General features: G+C 41.6%; 1 protein-coding gene across 1 annotated transcript in view; it reads right to left on the bottom strand.

Moving 5' to 3' along the window:
- The window catches only part of PTPRT (protein tyrosine phosphatase, receptor type T), a 418,285-nt gene that overhangs the window by 115,546 nt on the left and 281,307 nt on the right, over positions 1-21,432 (bottom strand). The window contains exon 8 of the mRNA XM_006035110.3: positions 16,211-16,247. Coding sequence (XP_006035172.2) covers positions 16,211-16,247 — 37 coding nt within the window. The remainder of the gene's footprint in view (positions 1-16,210; positions 16,248-21,432) is intronic.

Genomic DNA, 21,432 nt, shown 5'->3' with positions numbered 1-21,432 from the left:
AAGTCAGCTTTCCTGAAGTCAAGGACTTGCGTGTTGCTGACCAACTTGCCAGCTTTTTGGCGGATGGTGAAGGTAATCAGCTCGTGGTCGCTGTCACCCAGCTTCCCATCGATCACTAGGTCACCGACTAGGTCATCCCCAGTAGCCAGTACCAGGTCGAGCAGCGCTTGGTTTGTTTTGAGGTTGTTTTCACGGCCTTTGTTGCATTTCATTTTCACTGTTTTGAGCTCAAAATGAGTCAAAACAATGTCAAAACAAAACAGCCGGTGAAATTTCACACAACCCTAAGAGATACAGTTTTAAATGCTTTTTCAACATACATCAAGGTACCAGGCAGCTCATGAACTCTGAGATGGTGGGGCAGATGGCGCATCCCATGGGAGCGTAGCGGGGGTGGTCCCCAGCATGCTCGGCGGTGGACCCAGAAGTGGACCAGAAGCACTTCTGGTCCACTTCTGGGTCCACCGCAGAGCATGCAGGGGACCCTCTCCCCACCCCCAGCTTGGTGACTGGTGTCTCCTGGTCTGGGGGGTACTTGGGGTCCCCCCCCAGCTGATTGCCAAACCCGGGGAGTGCAACTGGGGGGGTCCTCTGTGTGCTCGGCGGTACACCCAAAAGTACTTCCAGTCCACTACCGGGTTTGCCTGCCAAAGATGTGGGGGCCCGTCCCCCCGCACTCCTGTGGGATGCTCCATCCACCCCAGCATCTTAGCATTCACAAGCCATGTCTGGTACCTCAAGGTATGTGGACAAAACATTTAAAACTGTGTCTATGGCCGAATCGCTGATTCTCTGAATCAGCATCGAATCTTCAGATTCGGCCAAACCAGCTAATTGAATCACTGTCCCTCAATTCAGGCCGGATCCGAATCTGAATTGAATATGGCCCATTTCACACACCCCTAGTACACAATATCTACATATTTAGCAAGTATTTGAACAGAATATCTGCATTAGGTGATTTGATATGGCACATGCCATCTGCTAGAGAATCACTCAAGACATGAAGCGTGATTCTGAAGTACCTTTGAAGTTGTGTGACAGCCTTTAGAGTATCTTCTAGACATACTTGCAAAACTTCATAAAGCGTATATAACATGTATAATTAAATCAGTCATTAATAGTGCATTTATATACTGTTCTGGCACTTTAATTATGCTATACAATATGCTTTAAAAGTATTCTTATTTTAGGACGTTCAGAAGATGGCATTCTTCATTTTGAGTCCGGTATGGGGATAGAGAACATGATGCTATGTTGCTCATATTTCAGATAGGAATGAAAACTAAAGACCTCACCATTAGTATAAAGATTTTATTGGACTTTTCCCTAAGATGGGGTCCCCAGTTTAGCTCCTGGAATAAAACTAGCCAAAGTCTCTACAACATTTGCAATTTGCTGCCCTGAACTGTAATACAGTTGTGCTGTGTGTTTTTCAAGAGCTGCTCCATTCAGTTTAGAGTTGATGAGTCTGCAAATTAATATCTATGTATATTCAGCCCTAAAGTACTTTGGAATTCTTCAGTGTGAAAAATCAATAAAATATACACAATAGAAGGGATATAATTTGCCATTATCTTTCTGCCATCTCCAGCTATGAACATGTCTTATTAAAATCCAGTAGTACAGCTAAGTACCAGACAATCTTGATACTCTGACAAACAGAATGTATAGTAACCATTCAGTTTTCTTTCTGCTGAGGGTTAATACTTGAGCAGTCTAATATTTTATTTGAAATGCAAAAGCTGTCTTTATTGGCCTTCACTCATATTACAGCAGCATCTATGAAGTTGCAGTGGTGTCAGAAAAAGCTTCACAACCACAAACCATCTGAAGTTGGCTACAATGATTTTTCCAGCCTTAAGTCTCCTCAAATATTGAGATAGGTTTTCATCCTGGTAATCTAAACTTCAGCACCCAGCCAAGGCTACTCCCCACTGATGGAGGTCACAAACTTGGAGCCCCTTGCTGTTTTGCCTAGTTATTTGAGTGGTTGCATTTAGCCCCACTGGTCAATTCAGGAGAGAGAGAAGAAGCAATTTTTCATAAGGTCCTTCAGGGTGAGAGGCTGCATTTATTACATTTTTACTTGGCTGCATTAAAAAAAAAAGTTTAAACACACTGTAATCCTCACCACTAATTCACTGCACATGTCTGACACTGGCAGGTTGATGGCTACCACATACATTCCCATAATTTTACCAGTTAGGAGTAAGTGCGCTTTTAGTAGATATGTCACTTCACATTATAACCTACTACAGTTTTATACAGGGAAATAAAGACTTCTTATCCATCCTGACACTTAGAGACCATGGTGACTGATTCACTAGAAGCTCCTATGTAGCTAGATGTATAAATCTTGGCAAAGGCCAGCAACTCCTTTAGGCTACTGATCCTATCATTTGTAAATTGTCTCAGCTAAAACTACCTAGGAATTGATCATTTGGCAATATTAGAAATTCCTAAACCTCATCCTCTATAATAATTTGCTTCATTTGTGTCTTTGTGATTCTGTCTGTCAAGCTCAAAAAACCATATGTGCGCTCACTTTTCTGGACTTTTAGTGATTGATTTCAATTAGTTATGGTGTACTCTCAGTATCCAAGCAAAAATTGTCCCTTAACACCCTTACTTTAACTTAAACCCATAACACCCTTACCAAAGTGAAGCAGAGAATAGACGGCAATTGAATGCAAAAAGAAAGGCAAGAGTAAGACAAAATGAAATAAATGACCAAAGAGGAAGTCATACAAGAGATGCAATGAAAAAGCCCATAAAAAATGACTGGCAAAAATAGGCTACTTGTTATAGGGCACCACATTTCTGTTATCCACTGTGTCATTACCTACTTGAGCTATTCTGCCTGGTCTATACAATGGGTATCCATCAACATATCCAAGTGTCTCTTCTGTAAACTCCTTTGGATATTTCTTCAGACATGAATGATTTCCATGCACAGTGCATTTGGATTCAATCCTCCACGCTGTCTGTGAAACATACATACCATCACAGTAATCTTTGGTCACCAGACAATGCACTGTTGTATGACTGAATGTGTGTTTTAAAGTTCTGGTAATGCTCGTTGTTTTGATTTATCATCAAATCCTGCAAATACTCTGGAAACAGTCTTCTTGGAGGCAGAAGCATTTTACCCTTATGACAACAACTCCAGAATTGGCCATCTGATGGTCTTTCAGCTTGCAAGTTTAAGAGTTACAAAATTGGCACACCGTGTTCATCAATCCACAACTATATTCCTCAGTCTCATCTTCAGTGCATCTATTGTTGCCTACTCTTTCAGCCTGTCTTCTATTGTCTCTACGAACCCTTTGCCTTTCCATTGCATCTCTTCTATGACATCCTCTTTGCTCATTTGTTTTCTTTTGTCTTACTCTTACCATTTTTTCTGCATCCAATTTCTGTCTATTATCTGCTTCACCTTGGTAAGGGTGTTATGGGTTTAAGTTAAAGTAAGGGTGTTAAGGGACAATTTTTGCTCAGATACTGAGAGTACACCATAACTAATTGAAATCAATCACTAAAAGTCCAGAAAAGTGAGCGCAAATACGGATTTTTGACTGTGACAGACAGAGAGACAAAGACACACAAAGCAAATTATTACAGAGGATTCTGCAAGGAGCTCGTTAACAAGATAGGATACAATTTATGCTACGTTGCAGAGATACAAAGAACATAGGATCAAGGAAAGGTGTTCTTTTCCCAAGCCACTAACCTCATCAACCCACCAAAGTACTCTATTGGTACTGTCATTAGCAACATACTTACATGTGCTAAAGGTTTTTAGCCATCTATCTTGGTATTGTGACTGCAATTTATATAGAACAAAATCCCAGACTGCTTCTGTAAAGTGCAACTAGTAGAAAACTAGTTTTAAATTGTGCCAGAATGTTAGTCTTCTACGGCTCTCCAGAGCTTTCAACTTGCTATCTCACTCCTCCTCTCTTCAGACTACGAACAAATCTGGTACTGCAATGACTGCCAAGTTAACAATCCATTTCATGGGAATAGGAACTTTAAAATCCAAAATGAGTTCTATTATATCTGAACTGCACTCTGTATTCCACTACGTTAAATCTTTCAGAGGATTTCTCTTGATTTCTGTGAGCTGAAATAGTTTCTGTGGCAACCTACAGTAACTGGACAGTTCAGCTCTTTATAATAGAGAGTTCCATAAGAAAAGATTTTAAACATTTTTATATAAGGCAGAGGACCCCAGTGTGAACTGTTGCTAAAAATCCTTGAAACAGATGTGTGTAACAACTTAGATGGATTTTGGGAATCTGAAAAACTGAAATAAAATTACCCAAATCCTAGTAAGGATTAATATTTTGCATTTGATACATTCATACTGCACAGTGGTAGAGCTGTTAAGGTGTCATGTTAGTATTCCAGAGGTGTGAGTTGACTTGGCTGCAAATGCATACTTGGTCATTCAGTCTCAAGAATCAAAGGCTGCATTGTTCTTTTGTATGTCATTGGCTACAGAAACTATTAAGGCTACACTAGCCTTATGGGCCCCTGGCATTGAGAGGAATTATGACCCTGACTTTTTGTGTTGAAAATGTTGTTTAAATATACATTAACCTCAGAGGATCCATGCAACATAATGAAGCAATTATTTTATCTCTGTTTTACAGAAATAAAGCTGAGAGCATGAAGAGACCCTGCCTTGGGCCACACAAACATACAAAAGAACGGCCCTGAACACAGATAACTGGACTGAAATCCTGTGCCAATTTCATCATGCCAAGTAGGCTTTCAAAGATTGCTAGCAAAAACCCAAGCAGGTCACAAAAAAAGAGAGGAGCATAAGTTAGGTGCAGGAATGGCTGTATGGTGACCACCCATGCAAGAAGTGGAAAGATTTTTTGTTTGAAAAGACATCAATTCTACCTTTCACGCTGGAGGATTTAAGGACAGAAATACAATTTAGAAACAAGGAGATTCAAGTAAAAAAATACCTTCCATGAAGACGATGGTGCATATGAAAGACACCCTTAGAAAAATGGTGATCAAGTATAGTGAGTTAAGAAAAGGCTGCTGATATTTACATATTTATTTTGAATAGGGTAGATGCAATGCAATCATAAAGGCATAGATGAGTAATTACACATGGAAAAGATGGTTGTACAAGGATGGGTAGAACCATTCTTTTGGTACCAAAAAACCCAACGAACAACACAATACATCATCCAAAGTAATTTTTGTCCCTGTCTACTGAGGAATATAATCTCCGTTAGCCCTAATTTCTGTTAGCCCTAAGGAAAAGCTAAAAATGAAAAACTGGTTCAGAGCTGTGCAACCTAAGGTATGTGTACTCCAAGTGGCCTGGTCAGCCTCTGTGGTACATGGCAGATGGGGTGTGTGGAGGGAGCAGGCAGCTCAGTGGGAGTTGGGCCAGAGGGCAGAAAGTAGAGCAGCAGATAAAACAGGAAGCAGAAAGCAAAGCGGTGGATTGAGCAGGGGAAAGGGATTAAATAGGCACTCAGGGAGGAGGGTGGCAGAGGATGGGGGAGTGGGGCTAGTTTGTGGCACACCTGCCAAAAATGGTCCACACTGGACTAGCCCATTGCCAAGAACCAAAACCTTTGAGACACGTTTTAATTTTGGAGAAAAAAGAAGACCAGCAACATATTATAAGAACAGTAGTATCCAAAGGAAGGAGTAGGGAAGAGAAATGTGGGAATCTATAAGGGATTATCAAGTGCACAGGTAGAATCAGTGGGTAGATGAAAGTAAATAGTGAGGAGTTAAGATTAGTGCTACTAAACCGAGTGTGAATAATAGTAATAAAAACAGTAGAGAATCATTGATTTTTGAGATTCCAGTCAAATTCACAGTGGAGACTTTTCTCCTCTCTCTCAGTTCCCCCACCCTCTTCAAAGCAGAAACATTTAATTTTTGCTAGCAGCAGATGTATAGCCTCAAGGGTGGAAAAGTTTATTGTGTTTACTTGGATGGAAGAACCATAGGTAATGATGATGATAATAATATTAAAGTACAACTGTAAATGACTGCAAATGACACTGTAGTTAAGACAGCATTTTCCCATTATACCTCCTTGTTCACATAGAGGGTATTAGAAGGTAGTTATAAGTTGTAAGAATGGGGGAAAAGTAAACCTCCTTTCCTCAATGTCACAGATCTGAAATTAAAAAAAAGGACCTAATTTCTGCATGTGCGCATGCTTCTGACTGGAATGGGTGGGAGAAGTGCAAAAGCTTTTGAGTGATATGGGACAGAGAACTGCAGGTGTTTTATAACATGATTAAATGCTATAAAACTTACCATAGTAAACTAAATACAGCATGCTATACCAATAGAAACTAATCAATCTTCACAGCAACCAGTTCCCATCAAGCACCTGCTTCTGCTCTTGCTATATTTATTGTCAAAAATCCTAACTGACTGGCTAACTGAGGAAATTAAAAAATACTCAGCAAAGACCAGAGGCAGGTATATATCAAACAGTGAAACAAGGCCATCTTTCCAGCCCAGACATCCAAAGGGCTCAAAGCCCCCACAGTGGTCTAGGCAGATAGAAATTTATCTTCATTGAAATCCACTGAATGATTGGTGAAAGAAGGGAGAACCATTATTGTCTACTATATGGACTATACCAGGGAGCCTAGAAACATACACTGTGTGCGCTGAATTCCTAGCACAAAATGGCTGGATCTGGGGTAAAGTGAGAGGCTTCCTAGCCTTGTCTGGTTGATGTCACTCTTGCAAACAGAACCCAACTGAAGGCTTTTATTTTCTTGCATTTTTGCACCCCCCCAACACACACAGTTCCCCTCCCCACCAGTCCCCCGCACCCACACAGCCCCAGCCTCAGTCCTCTCCACCCCAGTCTCTACTAACCTGGGGATGGAGCCCAGGTCCAGGTCCCTGTCGCCTGCACCACTCCTTGACCTGCACAAGCTGCAGCATTCTGCAGTATGAGAACAAGAAACAGCCACAGAGACGCTCTGGCTGGCTACCAGAGCATCTCTCTGGAGGACTGGAGGACCCGAGCCTCTGATTGCCTCAGGGTATGGTCCTGGACCATGCCCTGCCCTGCTTTTTTTTTTCTCTGTGTGTGTGGGTTTTTTGTTTTTTTTTACATATACCTGGATATCCAAGTATCAAAATTTGAGCCTGTACTGCAAATATGCAGTGCAGGGAACATTTTTTTGTCCCCAGGGTGCCACTTGCCGCATCTAAACAGCTTTAAGATGCAGCAAGAGGCACATGCGGGCTCATCTGGATGAGCCCCAAGAATATGTAATGGCCTACTACACACTTACCTCTCTCGTAACATTTCTAGACATTTTATTGCCATTATAGGATGGTATCCCTGAAGGAAATTGAGAACCTTAATGTATTAATAATAATCCTGTCTATTTCTGAATGTGGGCTCACTGAGAAACCTATTTAAGGAAACAGAGGCATGGTGTAGTAATAATAGCCTTGGGTTTGTCATGCCTTTGGAAGTGCTGTTTAAGGACATTGACAATGATAATGTATTAATGAAAACCTTTAAAGAAATCTAGGGAGGATGAACAACAATCAATACACGCAAACCCAACAAAATAATTTCCATCTATAGGGAAAAGATGGGGAAAACTCACAACCCCATAAGTTGGTGGGAGAATATGAGAATTATGAACATATGACACTGCAATTCACAGCTTTAACCTCTGCAACTTGGTACTCTCTTTCTGTTCTTCAACTGCAACTGCTCTTACCTTTGCTCACACTTGCTCTTTCAGGCTTCACCCAAAAGACTACAGAATGGTACTAGACAACTCTGCTTCCCTCTCACTCCTCCCTTTCTCTTCTAATTTTGAAGCATAAACTGTTATACAGTATGCCCCATGCCACTGCCAATACTCTACCCTGGTTTGGCTTCCAATTTCCTTTCTGACTTTGAAACCTTTTTGTCATCCTTCTTCACTCATCCCACTACTTTTTATGTTAGGAGAATTCAGCTTGCATGATTCTAATCAGTTCTACCCTGCTGCCTCTCACATCCTTTCAGTATTTTTTGGTGAAGAGACTATCATAGCAAGTTCCAAAATTATGGCATTCCTTGGGCTATTGGTCCAACGAATGCCCCTGCCTATTCATAGTATCATCAGAAAGTAGGGCTGGAAGGGGCCTCATGAGGTCATCTAGTCCAGCCCCCTGCTCAAGACAGGATCATCCCTGACTAAACCATCCCAGTCAAGTGTCTGTCCAACTTGCTCTTTAAAATTTACAAGGATGAAGATCCCACAACTTCACAGTAGCCTGTTCCAAGGCTTGACCACCCTCATAGTCAGAATGTTCCTTCTAATCTCCAACCTAAATTTCCTCCTGCTGCAGCTCAAGGCCATTGCTCCTCGTCCTGTCTCCTACCACCACAGAGAAAAGCCCATGCCCATCCTCTCTGTAATCAGCCAGTTGTGTGAGGAAGGATTGCATCATTGAGGTGAGAGCTAGCGTCTTCAAAATACTTCTGCCAAATACATTAAAAAGTCTACCCTTAAATACTGTACCTCCTATATATTTCTTACATCTCCAGACTATTCAGGGTGGGGGAAGGGGGGCTATCACTCAGAGACTACCAGCCATACTAAGCAGTATAAGCAGTCTAGTATAATAGAATGTTGTCTTTTAAGCACTGAAACTACTAAAGTCATTTCATGTATAACCAAGTTCCACATTTAAACTGAATTCCCCAATAAATAAAGGTTAGATCATTAAGCTAGGACTCCCTCCACACTGCCTATTTTAATTCCATTCAGTTATTCTAAATACAAAATTTGAGTAGAATTTGAACACACTAGTCAGATGGGCATCTGAATATTGAGAGGTCTGATTTCCTTTCCCCATGAGGAATATTTTCCAGCAACATAAGCACTGGTGTTATTAACATTTAATTATAGTGATATGAGAACCTGTACTTAAAAATAACTTTTCAAAGAGAGAGTGAGAGACTTGTTAAACAAAAAAGCCATTTTCATGTATCTAACCTAAGAAATGCAATGAAGCCCTTTGAAATAAATAGCATAGAATGAAATAAGCCTGTCAAAAGAATAACATTCAAGTGCATCAAAAGACAAAATGCAATAACAAACAGACTTGATGTGGGATTAGATCTGTTTAAAGAATACATTATCTGTCTGCCAAATGAGAATATATTTCAGAAAACAACGGAGGCCTCTTAAATGAATTTGAAGAAACAAGACCAGTCAAAGAAATAGTGTTCATAGGGTAATGTTTTCAGTACATTTCCCCCTGACTTTCTATTGTCATTTTTATTAGCATTATTTTTATCAAAAGATTTCTTTCACATGATTTGTGGTGCTCGGGTCAGGTCCCAGAGGACTGGAAAAGGGCCACTGTGGTCCCTATTTTCAAGAAGGGGAGGAAGGAGGATCTGAGTAATTATAGACCAGTTAGTCTCAGTTCTATCCTTGGAAAAGTCTTTGAAAAAAATTATTAAGAATCATATTTGTGAAAGTCCAGTGGGAAAAATAATGCAGCAGAGCAACCAGCATGGATTTGTACCAGGTCAGCATGCCTGACTAATCTCGTTTATTTTTATGACCAGGTCACAAAACACTTGGATACAGGAGTAGAGGTGGATGTCGTTTACTTGGCTTTTAGGAAGGCCTTTGATACAGTATATCATCCCATTCTCATAACTAACTTAAGAGGCTGTGACTTAGATGATTACAAAGTCCAGTGGGTGGCAAATTGGCTTGGGGGTTGCGTTCAGAGGGTGGTGGTGGATGGGTCAGTATTGACCTGGAAGGAGGTGGGCAGTGAGGTCCCGCAGGGCTCGGTCCTTGGCCCTGTACTCTTCAATGTCTTCATCAGTGACTTGGATGTGGGCATGAAGTGTACTCTCTTCAACTTTGCAGATGATACTAAATTGTGGGGTGAAGTGAATGCACTGGAGGGTAGAGAAAGATTACAGGCAGATCTGGACTGGTTAGAAAACTGGGCAGAACACAATAGGATGCAGTTCAACAAGAACGAATGCAAAGTGCTGCACCTAGAGCATAAAAATATCCAGCATACCTACTGGCTGGGGAATGACCCTCTCAGCAACACAGAAGCAAACAAGGGATCTCGGAGTCACAGTGGACTCCAAGATGAACATAAGTTGTCAGTGTGACAAAATCATCAGCAAAGCTAACTGCACTTTATAATGCATTAGCAGACGCATGACAAATAGAACCAAGGAGGTGATACTTCCCCTCTATGTGGCATTGATGAGATTGCAGTTGGAGTACTGCATCCAGTTTTGGGCGCCATACTTTAAAAAGGATGTGGATAACCTGGAGAGGGTCCAGACGAGGGCCACTCGTATGGTTAAGGGTTTTCAGGCCAAGTCCTATAAGGAGAAACTAAGGGACCTGGATCTCTTCAGCCTCCACAAGAGAAGGCTGAGAGGTGATCTTGTGGCCACCTACAAATTCATTAGAGGGGCGCAGCAAGGAACCGGAGATACTCTGTTCACCAGGGCACCTCTTGGGGTAACAAGGAACAATGGTCACAAACTGACAGAGAGCAGATTTAGGCTGGACATCAGGAAGAACTTCTTCACAGTAAGGGTGGTGACTGGCCAGAATTTGGAATGGGCTTCTAAAGAAGGTGGTGCTCTGCCCTACCTTAGGGGTCTTTAAGAGAAGGCTGGATAGGCATGTGGCTGGGGGCATCTGACCCCAGCACCCTTTCTGCCCCGGGCAGGGGGTCAGACTCGATGACCTATTGAGACCCCTTCCGACCCTAGCATCTATGAATCTATGATTCTATTGGTCATTTTTAAAACCTGAGTTTATTTATGAGCTCTAGTGATTGATATGAGCTCAAATCTTCCAAGTATCCCCTTCTGTCCAATTCCAAAATTCCTTGCATTCAAATAAAACATTATAAAAGGGCTAAATAACATCACCCTGAACTTGATGATTCTGAGCCTGGGTAGCAACCCCACACTTGTAGGCATCCTGGTACCTTGCCTGTCCAGTCTTCATCACTGCTCCCATCTTGTATGGTCAATAAAACTTGGCGGGGGGGAGGAAGGGGTGTGGAGAAATGGAACGACCTTGTCGCACTGAACCTGGAACTTCTTTACAAGGATTCCATTCACTCAAAGATGGAAAAATGATTTTCTCCTACAGGTGACATCACATATTATAACTCTGTGCCACACTAACATATTACATCACACAGCATTTGAGTAAAGTTGAAGACGTTGTGTATTCACAAGATCATGGGGCTTCTTTTTCTGTTTTTGAGCTTTTCTAAAATTAAACTAGGGGCATGCCAAAAGACAGCATTAGACAGCATTAGCGGGGTTTACTGAACACAGCTCTTCACAGCTATTTGAAAGTGAGTGGTAAAATTTCTCATTTTATGTTTTTTTGTGATATGAATTAGTTTAAGAACAGCACAGTAAGGGTTTGATTTTGAAAATCCTTTGGTGTGAAACTCCCAATTACTCTACACACAGACAGTCTGTAAGATCAAGGTTTATTTTCTCCCCTCCTCCCAAATATCCAATATTGGAACCCAGGTCTCCAAAGGTAAAAAGTATGTACATTAACTCCAGGAAGTGCCACAGACACTTTAAATACACTGCAATACACTGTTAGGAGAAACATCTCTACACATGCTCAAGGTGGCATTCATCACCTGGAGCAGGTCAATATGAAATCTATATACTTCCTTTCCTCTCCTTGAATGCTTTTTGGAAGACTCAAAACATTTCCTGGAGCCTTGTGTTGGCTCCTCTACTCTGGGTTAAATTCACTATCAGCACAAAAAAACAACATAGAAGAGAAAACTTTCAAGGTAACTTCGAAATAACTTTCCCACAGAGGCAAAATTATGAACCAAGATCAAAAAGCTGTTCAGCTGCTTGAAATTTCATGACTTTCCTTTCCCTGAACTGATAATCACCTGTGCTCAACAGGCTGGGCGGGTATTGTGTGGTTACCTGTTGCCTATCTAATCTGATAAGAACAGGGAAAGCCATTCCCGAGAAGCATGCACAAGAAAAGATAAAGGAAAATAAAAATAAAAATGTACCATTTAATGATTAAAATTGCGTTTTTTTAACAAGAACTCAGACTGAAATGAGAGAGGAATCAAATATCAGGAGATAAGGAACCATTAATGAGCCCTCTGCCTTGGTTTCAATTATGTTCTGAAATTAATTTAATGTACTCTGAGAATACAAGAGGTAATTGCTCCATCTTCGCAAAAGGTTGCAATTTTCTCTAATAAAGTGTCAATATAAATATGGTGTTTTGAGGAAGTGGGGGGGAGGAAATTAGTGCTGAAAAAAATGGGTCAGATTAAAATAAATAAAATAATGTCATCAAAGAAACTAAGTGGCAAAACTAATAAATAAACTGGATAAATTAATACGGTGTGGCAGAGTGTTGGTAAATTGGGGTTTAATTACAAGCTTGGATTTAAAGTGTGCACTGTGCTAATGATATGCATCCAAGGTGACTAATAGTTAAGTAATTTTCCTTTTCTTTTTTTAATTGCTATGGGGAAAAAAAAGGAGGAGCCTGTATGTGTATTGGATGGAAATGGAAAGGAATTTGAGACTGATCAAAGTGAAAGCAAATACATACATACATAAGGCTAATAGTGTTAGTTTATGGGGTGAAAACATATTACTGAAGCATGAACGGGGTACAGCAGGCTGGACAAAAGCATAAACCTTTCTGATGGACTTTCAGTGTTATCAGTGCAAAGGCTGAGAACAATTCCCAGTCTGAACCTAATTTCTATCCCCTTATTTTGAAGGGCAAACTCTTGCCCTGGCCAGTGCTGCTAACATGAGGTGGGATACTGGCAGATGCACTATAAGAATGCTGCCTTCCACAATGGAATTCTACCCACTGCGCCTTAGAAAATTTGCTACTGGCAACATGAGAACCGGTGCTCTGAAACAGCAAATCCTAATGCGATGAGTTAACATAAAGTTTTTGCACTACATAAATCATTTAGGACATAGAGTTGCAGTGATATTATTCTGGACATCTGTGTAATGGCTAGTTTCACCCCAAAAGGTGAAACTAGCATCTTGGCAGACTGCACTCCTGAACAAACTGAAGAAAGCAGCATGTGAGTAAAGTGGTGATATTCTGGACCTCCTCTACTTGCAAGCTAGTTCCCCTCTGTAGGTAGTCAGTGCTCCAGATCACTCCATTCCTCAGTACAGAATCCCTGAATTGAGTTTATTGAAATGAAAAGAAACAATGGCCCTGAACACTTTCTTTCATGATAACATGAGAACTAAATGATATCATAAAGGAATAAGGTAAAATCAGCATACTGTGAAGCATCTCAATTTCCCTTCTTGAAAATAATAAAAATACTAGAATTTCGTAATTCTTCCAATTGTTTGAGAAGTGAACTTTCAAAAGCAAACTTCCTTCATTCTTGCTGGAAAAGTAACAATGGAATAGCGAGTTGAACTCCTCAAGTAATTCAAGATATTCAGCTTTTGGCTGGGTGCTTCATAGAAGCACCCAACAATGTGCTATAATCACCCAGTAACACACTACCTGTCATATCTTACCACTTCATTATTCCCACCTTCACATTGACTGCTCCTGATCATATGTCAGTTCACGAGAAAATACTTCCTATACTTCAATTTAGCTTAATTTGAATCTCAGTTTCACCAATGTAAATCAGGAATAATTTGACAGACTTAACCTGGCATCAAATGTGTATAAATGAACAGCAGCAACTAATAGACAGAAAGGAGCTTTATTTTTTTGTCAACTCCAAAACCAAGATACGCTCAATCTATGGTGCAAGTAAAAAGTGGAACTTTCCAACTGCCAGTGCTGCAAGGCCAGTGCAGAATCTGAAAGCTTTGCTCTTTCTGCTTCTTGACATCTCTGCTAATAAAGACACTGCAGTCACATATTACCTGGTAGCTTTGATGATGGTATCAATCAAGACAAGATGGGACCTCACTGATTCTGTCTTACCCTGCAAAGCTGATATCATCAATAGAAGTATAATGAATCAATATAAATAGAAGACATATGGGGAATATATACATAGAGTAAGATGACCCAGTCCTAACAGGGTAAATTCCCCTTCCCTCTCCCTGATTACAGTTACAGTATTGTAGTTGTGCAAATAAATCTCCACATTTGCAAGTAGCAAATATAGGCCAAACATGTTTAGAAGTATGAGGCTCAGCTCTCTGACACCTGGTTGTACAACGGCATGGCTCTGCTGACTTGAATGGAGATTAAAACTCAGCCTCGTAATATAGGCATATCTTAAAATAAGAGGGATTTCCAAACAGAGGAAGGGAACATTTTGCTCTTTCCTCAACAACCTGGGTAAAAAACCCTTTTTCTACTACCATCTCTAGAAGTGCTATTTGTAGAATATAACTAAGTTGTGTTGTTTCACTGAGAATGTTGGTCAATTGATCCCCAAGCATCCTAATTAAAACGGAATACTGTACCTTCATATTGGTTCTACTTTGAGCAGGGGTTGGACTAGATGACCTCCTGAGGTCCTTTCCAACCCTACTTTTCTATGATTCTATATACCAAATAAGTTGGCATAAAAGTTACCCCAGAAGTATCTTAATACTTGCACCCTGCTTTATGAGCATTTGCTCATAATTATATTGTAGGAATTTATCCAGAAAAAAAGGAAAATGTCACATATGCAAAAAAATGTATTTCACTAGAGACAAAGCAAAAGCAAAAAAACCCAAAAGCAAAATATAAAGAAACAAGACATTTGCCTATATGTAAAGCAGAAGCAATGTCCCTCTAGAGACCTAGAGACAGACAGAGTGCATCTCCACACCCAGTGCTAGAAATAGGATTTAGAGGTGAAAGAAAAAACAAAACAAAACAAAACTCCTACAGCTTTTGAAAAATTAAGTTATCAAATTTTACACCCCTGAGAAGAGACCACTATCCCCCTTCAGTCACATTTGGGACAAAATTTTGTGTACATTCTAGTTTTACCCAGACTTCTCTCATCCATACCTATCATCTTTCTCATCCGAGCCTCTCTCTACCAGCAGAAAGCTAAAACAATGTTTCTGAAATGGGCATATAACTCAGGATTTGGGTAAACTCAGGTGGAGGGAGGGGAGAGTTGAGATGCACAAAATGTTTGCAACTCAGATAAAGGACTTAAGATGATGATTTGATGAGGAACGTCCAAAGAGGAAAGCAATGATATGGTATGGGGGCATTACAGAGAAGTGGAGCCACATAAGAAAGGAAAAGAGGGAAGAAATGGCTTATTGTCTTTGGGTTACAATGGTGACACAAGCTGTTTCCAGCACCAGGCTCTGGCCAATGCAATTCTTGCAGTTGTACAGAACTGCTTCTTATCCAAACCACTGTGATCCCTGAAGTACTACACTGACCATTTTAACTCCTCCGGTCCCATGCCAAAGAATCTGATGATCTGATAATCTTCTCATATTGGGTAGCTGTCAACTGGTGTTTCATAGCTCCTTGGTGCTATGTCTGTTCCAAACTACTCTTCTATTTTTGTTGCAAATAAATTGCTTTCTTACCACTTCTGTTTGCAAATTAACCCTTGAATTGATTATTGCATCATCAGTAAAGTTATGAGCAGTTTCATAACCTGAAGAGCAACCCAGACACTGGGATGAAAGGTTCCTCAGAGCTCTACCCTGCAGTGGGGATTCAGGGATGAGAAGTGTTATTCTTAATCATACATTGCCAGTGCATTCTTATCAATTCACCTGCTACCTGACATTTGCTCACAGCTATTACTGAATCTATTCTGAGCTCATACCAGTGAAAGCAGAAACTCTGGAGCTGGACCCTGTGTTTAAAGTTGGGATTTTTACGTGCTCAAATTCCATGAAAAGTCAGCTTTATGATAAATCTTCTTTCACTTATGTACTGCAAATACTCGCAGAGGGAAATAAGTTAACAAGAAGAAAGCAAAAAAGGGGGGGGGGGGGGGGTGTCTGTTCCAACAATGCCTTAAATACTTGCAGAGGCCATAGAAGGTGATTGTGGAAACTGGATTTTGGCCTGGCCAGTCCAGACCTGCTTTAAGAAAGGCCCATAGCTTTTAGTGGTCACTGCAATTACGTTGTGTCATCATGGTAGCTTTTACCTTATTGGCATCATGCTGGTAACCAGGGAGAGAGAAACTCACATACCTTTTGTCGCCAGTCGAACACAGTTGATTTTGGTCTCCTGAAAACATCAAAATATAGGAGAATGTCAGGGTGCTTTGTTAACTGTCCATTTGCAAGATATTAATCTTTTAGCTAAAGTATCATTTTTCTTCCACTTCATCTCAGAAAATACTTCCAACTCTTTCCTTTCCATTAAATACACAACATTAACACACTTGCTTACAGACGTTTCTCTAGTTGTTAGGGAGCTACAATGACAACACATTCACAATTTTTCCTCTGCTGCTATGTGACAGAAATTGTCCACATAAGTGGTTGCTTAACTAATGGCATTTACCAGTTTAATGACCTATTTTGTAGGAGGCAGAGAAATCCAGAGTCAAAAGTGCATGCAATTGTACATTAATGTTCATGCATCATTGCTGTGGTTCTTGCAAATTAGGTATTTACATACACATATGGCAAACAGAGTTCTACATGGCTATTTGCATATCCAGTTTGTGTGTGAAACAGCATACCATATGACCAGTTCTGTCAAATAAGGTATACTTAAATCAGACTACCTCAGTTTATTCATTACAGAGCTGGGAAAAATCCCAAACCTTTTATCTGATCCACCTTAGATTCTGAAAGTTTGGATTAAAACAAGAAGAAAAAAGAAGAGCGTAAATCTGAGCTAGAGTACTGAATTTGGCTTTACTAAAAGCCAAAACTCAGATGCCTTCCCAGCCCCTTTCTGCTATCTTCAGTGTCCTGAATTCCTCATTCTATATTAATTATCTGCACAGATTATGCTTGTACTGTACACGGATGCTATCCAAACCCTAAAATGTTGCTGTGTTTAAAAAAAAAGTGACTTTGTCAGGCTATAATTTGCTGCTGGGCTTTCTTAACATTTATGTCTTTTCAAGATCTTTCACACATCTTAGGTGTAATGAATCTGGCACAAATTACAACATGTAACAATGCCACATTAATACAGATGTTGTATGTACTGCAAATGACAGTGGAACTGTGCTACTGAACAACTGACACCAGCAATGATACACACATTTTTATAGGGTGACTTTGCGCTTACAGAAGAACTGCTTTATGTTGGACAGACCAGCAGTGGCCCTGGCATAGGTGTAGGCAGACTGTATGGAAAGTTTGCATGATACCGATATGCATCTTGCACAACAGACAAGAGATGACGATATTCTCTCTATTTTGGGAAGCAAGGGGGAAGTTCCCCAATCTCCCTTCCATGTGCACCTCGCTCACGTGGTATGGGTGGAAGCAGGACATTGATCCCTCCCCATGATAGTTAGTGGGGTGGTGCAGATAGTATTGTGAGTGTGCTGGAAGCAACTGGGCTTTTTGTAATGCATTGGAATGGAACACTAGAGAGGATGTCTTGTTTCATCTAGTCCAGTTGCCTGCTTTCAAGTTTGTTATCACAGGCTATCACATCATCCCATCCCATCCATGCTTTCTTCCATGAAGGCCTGCGGCAGTTTATCCTTGTGAACATGGGTCACTTTCTACTTGGTTCACTGGACCTTAAAAAAAAACAAAACGTGTACAACTCAGCACTGCAGAGCCAATAGAACTGCAGAAGGGAGAGCTGCATGCACTTCTACCTCATGCATCATCAGCTAGAATTGCCAACTATTGCACCATCTCAGTACCTTTACTGTCAGTGATGATATATGAAGCAAAAAGGACACAGCTTTATTATCAGAGAACAGCCTCAGCATGTTATGCTGAAAGTCACAATAAATGGGAATCTTGTTGCAAATTCTGAACTGAGCAAATGCAATCAACAGAAAGGCATCTACAGACATGACACGCAAAACATCAGGGTAGCATTTTTGCAGGTCAAAATTCGCAAGGCACTTTAACATACAAAATCCCACATTTGGTCTTGGAAAATCTCCTATTTCCATAGCTTCTTGTTAGCTGCAACATGGAACAGAAGGCTGGAGAAATTAGTCAATGTTGATAAAAGAATAGGTGAGAAAACAAAAAGAAAATTCTGTTAATGATGCCGTAACTGATCTCAAATGAGCATGTGCATATTCCTGACAGAGTAATTTAAGAAGACAGGATACAGTGTGTTCTATTTGCATTTACATCTACTAATTGCTGTATTTAATGCAGACAACTGCAATTATTAAAAGACAGTGCTTTGGCACTGCCAAAAGCAAGAGAAATCAATCACTTCAAGAACAAGACATCTGGACTTCAGAAATGCATTTAAAATACTTCCTTCATGGAAGGAAGTGCAAAAGCCACCAGGGAGAACAATTCACGTAGATGATGGAGTTTATTGGGTAAAATGGAGAACTTGGTCTCAATTCCTGATTAGCAGAGATCCTGGTTTTCTCCATTGAAAAATCCCAAATTTTCTGACCTCAAAACCTGTGCTTTTCTGTGATTAAAATGAAACACCACTATAGTTATAGGTATCAGTTGAACACAATGTTTTATTGATATATTTACAACTTTAAAGTAGTTTGGAAGTCTACCAGTGCCTCAATCATTATAACAAAATAAATTCTAAATATCTATATATTTTGGCATTTGATTTTTTTATCATGGCGAATCAGAGCTCCCCCCTGTCCCCTTTACTCACCAGGACGTGGGTCAGGCTGTGGTTGTCCCCACCCACTGCTTTGTGGCACTGAGCAGCCCTGATATGTCAGTGCCCTGCCTCTGCCCCTCACTCCCAAGCCACAGCCCCCCTCCCACCTCTGCCAATGCCCCTCACTCTGACCCCCAGCCCCCTGGTCCTGCCAGTGCTCCTCACTCCTGACCTCCAGCCTCCCCAGCTCTGCTAGGGCATCTCACTCCCAATCCACTACCTGCTGCCCCCAGGCCCCAGCCCCACAGTGTGTGAGGAAGGTGGTGGTTGCGTGGGGAAAGGGAGTTGTGGGCTCAGGTGATGCACCCCAGGGGCAGGTGCCCCCCCAGATTTATGCAACCACAGCGGGGCATGGGATGTGGGGCTGCAGCCTGGCCAGAGCAGCTCCAGGTAGGAGCCACTTCCGCAGCCCAGTGAGTGGGACCTGGTGTGGGAGGAAGTGCTGCGCTGTCACAAGTGCCAACGTGAGGTGTGTCAGTAGCAGTAGCATAGAGTTGTGCTCCCTGCTGCTCCTGGATGGGCAGGGTGGGCCTCACCTTGGCTGACCCTGGCAACACAGCACTGCCTCCTGTGCCAGGTCCTACCCACTGGCTGTAGAGGGGGCTCCTGCCCAGAGCTGGTCCAGCCTGGCTGCAGCCCCATATCCCACTGTGGGCACAGAAATCTGGGGTGGGGAGGGGGGGCTCATTTTCACTGCCCTCACCCTCCCACCCTCTGCCGTATCACCTGTGCCCCCTTGTCCACCCCCATGTCACCCTGTGTCAACTTCCCTCTCCCCCCACCCCCATAGTTGTACTTGAAGGGAGCTGCGGGACCTGCTCTCCAACACCCTGACTGGCTGCCATGTACATGTATGCCATGTACATGTATGCCAGGCACGGGGTGCCCTACTGCTCCCTGTGTCCTGCTCCCCCAACCCCAAGCAGCCCCTTGCGGGCTGGAACTCAGCCAGCCTACAAAGGGAAACCCAATTTTTTCTCAATTTTTCTCCTTTAAAGGATAAAATCTGTTTTTTTCTCCTTCAGCAGAGAAAATCCATGTTTTTCCTCAGCAAATGGAAAACTCGGTTCCTTGCTGATTAGGGCAAGTCAAAAATGGTGTCTTAGGTTCTATTAATAAAAAACCAGAGTTTTGATGTTTTCTTTGATCACGTTGATCACTTTTCCCCAGAGAAAATTTTCAGTTGATCAAAGTCTTTCCTCTGGGGGGGGGGAATTAAAACTATCCTTTAAAAACCCTACCATTTTCTGCCTCTATTTGTCTTTTACCAAAACTTTTAGTATAACCATGGAGAAATCACTGTAGTCCCCTGTGTTTCAGTTTAGCCCATGCTAGGTGGGACTAACTAATACAGGCAAAGCCCAGTTACCTAAGTGGCTTACAATTCACAATAAAAGTGACTACATAGGAAAAACTGTATTTAAAAAAAATAAGGTATTTTTTCAAACGGTGAATCCCCTAAAGTTTGAATATGTTCTGGAGCCACTTAGATAATCAGTTAATTTATTTCATAATCTAACAGACATGTTGTGATGCTTAATTAATATTTAAAAAAATCTTTAACACCCTCAGATAGGAGACTTGAATTTTTTATCTAAAGTACAGTTTGATTATGCTAATTACAAAACGCTACACAGCCAGAAGGTTAAAGTTCCCCATAATGCCTAAGTCAAGTGTGGCAGAGCACCTTTGGCATCTGCCACTTTAAGGGCTTTGAGTGGCAGCAGGTACAGATCAGCTCTGATGAGGTGGTCACATGACCCTGTGAGGGCTCTGTGATTGGAGGAGAGTGCTGAGCAGGCTCCATTTTAGCTCAGGCTGGAAACCTGAAAGATAACACCTGTGTGTCTGACTGGCTGCTCAGAAACACTTTGGAAGTAAAGGCAGGAGCTATGGGGATGGCAGGAGGCTCCTGGTCCTGGTCATGACTGGAAATTGCACCCTGCCGGGGAAGAGTGGCCTGGTGGTACTCCTTGTGGTGAGGAAGTCCCCAAGAAATTCCAGGCCAGTTACCTCCCTGGTGAAAGGCAGGTAAGGGTGCCTTATTCCCATCCCCCACCATCTGGTGGGTCACTTAGAGAGGAGATGGGGAGGCAAGCACATCTCTGGACACCTGAGCCCTACGGGCTGAGGGTCTGTAGTCTGCAGAGAGGAGGGCTCAGGACAAGCCAAATGCAATTCTGGATGCCATCTGTGAGGCATGAGGCATGGTGTAGGGGAGGTACGGAGCCATGGATGGTGCCCCCCTGTCACTGGGGCAGTTATGGGCATCATCCCACTTATTGTATCAAGTTATTACATCAAGTTGTGGCAGGAGAGACAGGACAGACTGCACTAGACAGGTGGGTGGGCTGATGTGAAACCCAGCCCTGGGGTCCCCACCCTATCACATCAAGGTTCCAGCAGCAGTGTTAATTTGACTCTGTTTTATTATGGATATTTTATAATGCATGCAGTAATACACTAAAATACACATATATTAACCAGAAACTCAAGATTAGGAAATCCTAAAAAAAAATATGTGCAACTGCACTGAGTTAATTCTGTTGTGAATTTTCTAGTTTTTTTGTGTTAACTGTGATCATGGATATTAATACCTTTTTTTTGCATTCAGCTT

The sequence above is a fragment of the Alligator sinensis genome, unplaced genomic scaffold, assembly GCF_000455745.1.
Source record: "Alligator sinensis unplaced genomic scaffold, ASM45574v1 scaffold494_1, whole genome shotgun sequence".
In the NCBI taxonomy this organism is placed as follows: domain Eukaryota; kingdom Metazoa; phylum Chordata; order Crocodylia; family Alligatoridae; genus Alligator; species Alligator sinensis.
Note: the sequence above shows the minus strand (reverse complement) of the source record. Positions and strands in the feature narration are given on the sequence as shown.